This window comes from Diospyros lotus, chromosome 1, assembly GCF_014633365.1.
Source record: "Diospyros lotus cultivar Yz01 chromosome 1, ASM1463336v1, whole genome shotgun sequence".
In the NCBI taxonomy this organism is placed as follows: Eukaryota; Viridiplantae; Streptophyta; class Magnoliopsida; order Ericales; family Ebenaceae; genus Diospyros; species Diospyros lotus.
The window spans coordinates 43,177,690-43,180,412 of record NC_068338.1 but is presented as its reverse complement, the minus strand read 5'-3'; the positions used below and the strand labels follow the sequence as shown (position 1 = coordinate 43,180,412).

General features: G+C 32.7%; 1 protein-coding gene across 1 annotated transcript; it reads left to right on the top strand.

Annotated features, from left to right (window-relative positions):
- Positions 1–771: 771 nt before the first annotated feature.
- LOC127810654 (probable glutathione S-transferase) lies at positions 772–2,272 on the top strand. The gene is made up of 2 exons (XM_052350236.1): positions 772–1,138; positions 1,760–2,272. The coding sequence occupies exons 1-2, from the start codon at positions 818–820 to the stop codon at positions 2,129–2,131; spliced, it is 693 nt and encodes a 230-aa protein (XP_052206196.1). The 5' UTR covers positions 772–817; the 3' UTR covers positions 2,132–2,272.
- The last annotated feature ends 451 nt before the right edge of the window (positions 2,273–2,723 follow it).

The window sequence follows — 2,723 nt, the reverse complement described above, 5'->3', positions numbered from 1 at the left end:
TAGAGAGGCAGCAAGCGAGAGCGAGGCAAGCGACCGAGGAGAAAATCGACGAGGGCGAGGTGACGATCGATGAGGGTGAGTTGCGAGCAACGACTAATTGAGGGCAAAGGGTGGGCAATCCATTGAGGGGAATGAGGCACAGAAAGAGGGAAAAGGAAATGAGGCGAAGAAAAGAAAATAGAAGGGGAATGAGGCAAGGGTATATATATATATATAATTAATTTTTATTTTAATTATTTGTTAGAATTTAAATAGGTCCTTTGTTTTATCTATATATATTAATTTTAGTAATTTAATTTTAATTTTTTTAATTTAATTTAATTTTTAAATTTATTTTTTTAATTAAGGGTAATTTTATTTATTTTTAATTAATTATTTTATGCTCATTTTTTAAATTGATATACATCTTGAAATTGAAATTAAAATTGAAAATACAACTTAAAATTAAAATATAACTGTTAAGTTTAATTATTTTTTTTAAAAAAAATATTAAAATATAAAAATAATACCCTTATTTTAATATCTGTCATTAAAATAAATTTATGATTCAAAAATACTATAATATTATTTAAAATTATAAATAAATGATTTAACACCCAAAATGGCAACCCCTTGCTCTCATATTTCCATTTTTGAGTTTGAATCCATAATAATTCATAATTGACTTTCCTGCAAACTAATGAAAGCGACAGCACCTTCCTCCGACACCACAAAGGCACGGGCACAGGCACAGGCACAGGCTCTCAAAAATCTCTCTCTATATAACAAAGAGAGCAGAGGCACATTTCTTTCCATCAAAATCACAGATCATTCCTTAATGGCAGAGAAGGGCGAAGAAATGAAGCTCTTGGCGACCTGGTTCAGCCCGTTTGCTTACCGGGTCATATGGGTCCTGAAAATGAAGGGCATAGAGTACGAGTACGTTGAAGAAGACCTGGGCAACAAGAGCCCTCTTCTTCTCCAATCCAACCCGGTTCACAAGAAGGTTCCAGTTCTCATCCACAATGGAAAGCCCCTGGCCGAGTCGCTCGTCATCGTCCAGTACCTCGACAACATCTGCAAGTCCAGCCCCGTTTTGCCCGATGACCCTTACCAGAGAGCCATGGCCCTTTTCTGGAGCAACTTCGTTGAAGAAAAGGTACCTTAATTAGTTCTCTCAAGATCTATTAGCCATAAGACTGAGCTGATCGTAAGAAGCTGCAGTAGGTGTCAAGTACATTTGTGTGTTGTTTATATTGGTTTACGTTTATGTGAGTCAGTGCGTGCGTCTACACTGGCTAGAACTAGAATTCTCAATTTCTTATATATATCTATAGATATATATATATATATCTGGCGGTGTTTCTTAATCAACATGTAAATTAAAAAATATAAGATTTGAAAAGTATTTAATATTTTTATTTTTATAATATATTTATTAAACTTATTTGATGATTTTTAAAAAATAATTACTTAATTTTTTATTTAAATTTTTTTAAATATTCTTATCTCTTTTCTTTCAATATAAATATATATTGATTCTTATATTAAAAAATAATATTTATATTTTTTAGTATATTTTAAAAAAATTAACAAATAATTTAATAAAAATTTTAAAATACTTTTCAGTATTATTTTGAACATTTCATAATTTAAAAAATATTTTAAATTGATCTTAATATAATTCTATCTTTCTAATTGTAACAAACCCTATGTAAGAAAATAGGAAAATTGGATGTATAAATTCGTTATTCACGTCTCGGGTGGGCGGGCCGTGCAGTTTACTGAGAACATAAAGAAAGTGCTGGTCCTGGGGGGAGAGGAGCAAGCAGCCGGAGCAAAAGGAGCGGAAGCGGCTCTGGCGACGCTGGAAGCGCAGCTGGCGAAGAAGAAGAGCAAGTTCTTCGGGGGAGAGAGCATCGGGCTGGTGGACATTGCGCTGGGCTACATCTCCGTCTGGCTGGAGGAGATCGAAGAAGTTGGCGGCATCAAAGTGTTCGATTCGGAGAAATTCCCTTGTCTTGCTAAGTGGATGCAGGATTTCTTGGAGATTCCGACGGTGAAAGAGAACCACCCCAACAAAGCCGATCTGATCCCTTATCTCCGCTACCTCCGGCAAGTGGGTCCGGCTGTCGCCTTTCAACATGGGTGAATTTCAATTTGCAAGGGTGGGTTCTGTTATGGCGCTTTCGGACATTAGTTCTTAATAAAATGTACTTATATGTTGGTAGGCTCTACCCATTCCTTTTATATTGTTGAACTTGGAAGGTGTATGGTCTTTTTAGCTTTCCTTTTTAGGGGCGTTTGTTAAAATAAGTAAGATAAGATAATATTAAGATAAGATTGTGATACTTTCCAAACTAAGATATAGAATGGTCAAGATAAGGCCGGAAAACATTCCAAGATTTTTACAAGACTATTTGTAAAAATTTTTAGAATTCACTCGTAAGTATATTTTTTTTTTTCATATGTTTATTAATACATATGATAAGCATCAAGATAAGGATTCTTTTACCAAAATATCTATATTATCAAATTTATGATTAAAATAGTATTTTATGATTAATATGAATTGTCAAAAAGTTAAGATTAAAATTAAAAATAATATTTTATTTTCTAAATTCATGTTCAAAAATAAATTTAAAAAGAGTTGAAAAGTATAAATAATAATGGTTAGAATTACAATAATTCCACCTAGATAATTAAAAATGGCCAAAACATATTTTCATAATAGATAATAAAAT

What these genes read in the sequence shown, in the direction of transcription:
- LOC127810654 (XM_052350236.1), top strand. Translation starts at nt 818, where the DNA reads ATGGCAGAGAAGGGCGAAGAAATGAAGCTCTTGGCGACCTGGTTCAGC. An exon ending in GCAACTTCGTTGAAGAAAAG is followed by an intron (nt 1,139 to 1,759) that starts GTACCTTAATTA and finishes CGGGCCGTGCAG; the next exon opens with TTTACTGAGAACATAAAGAA.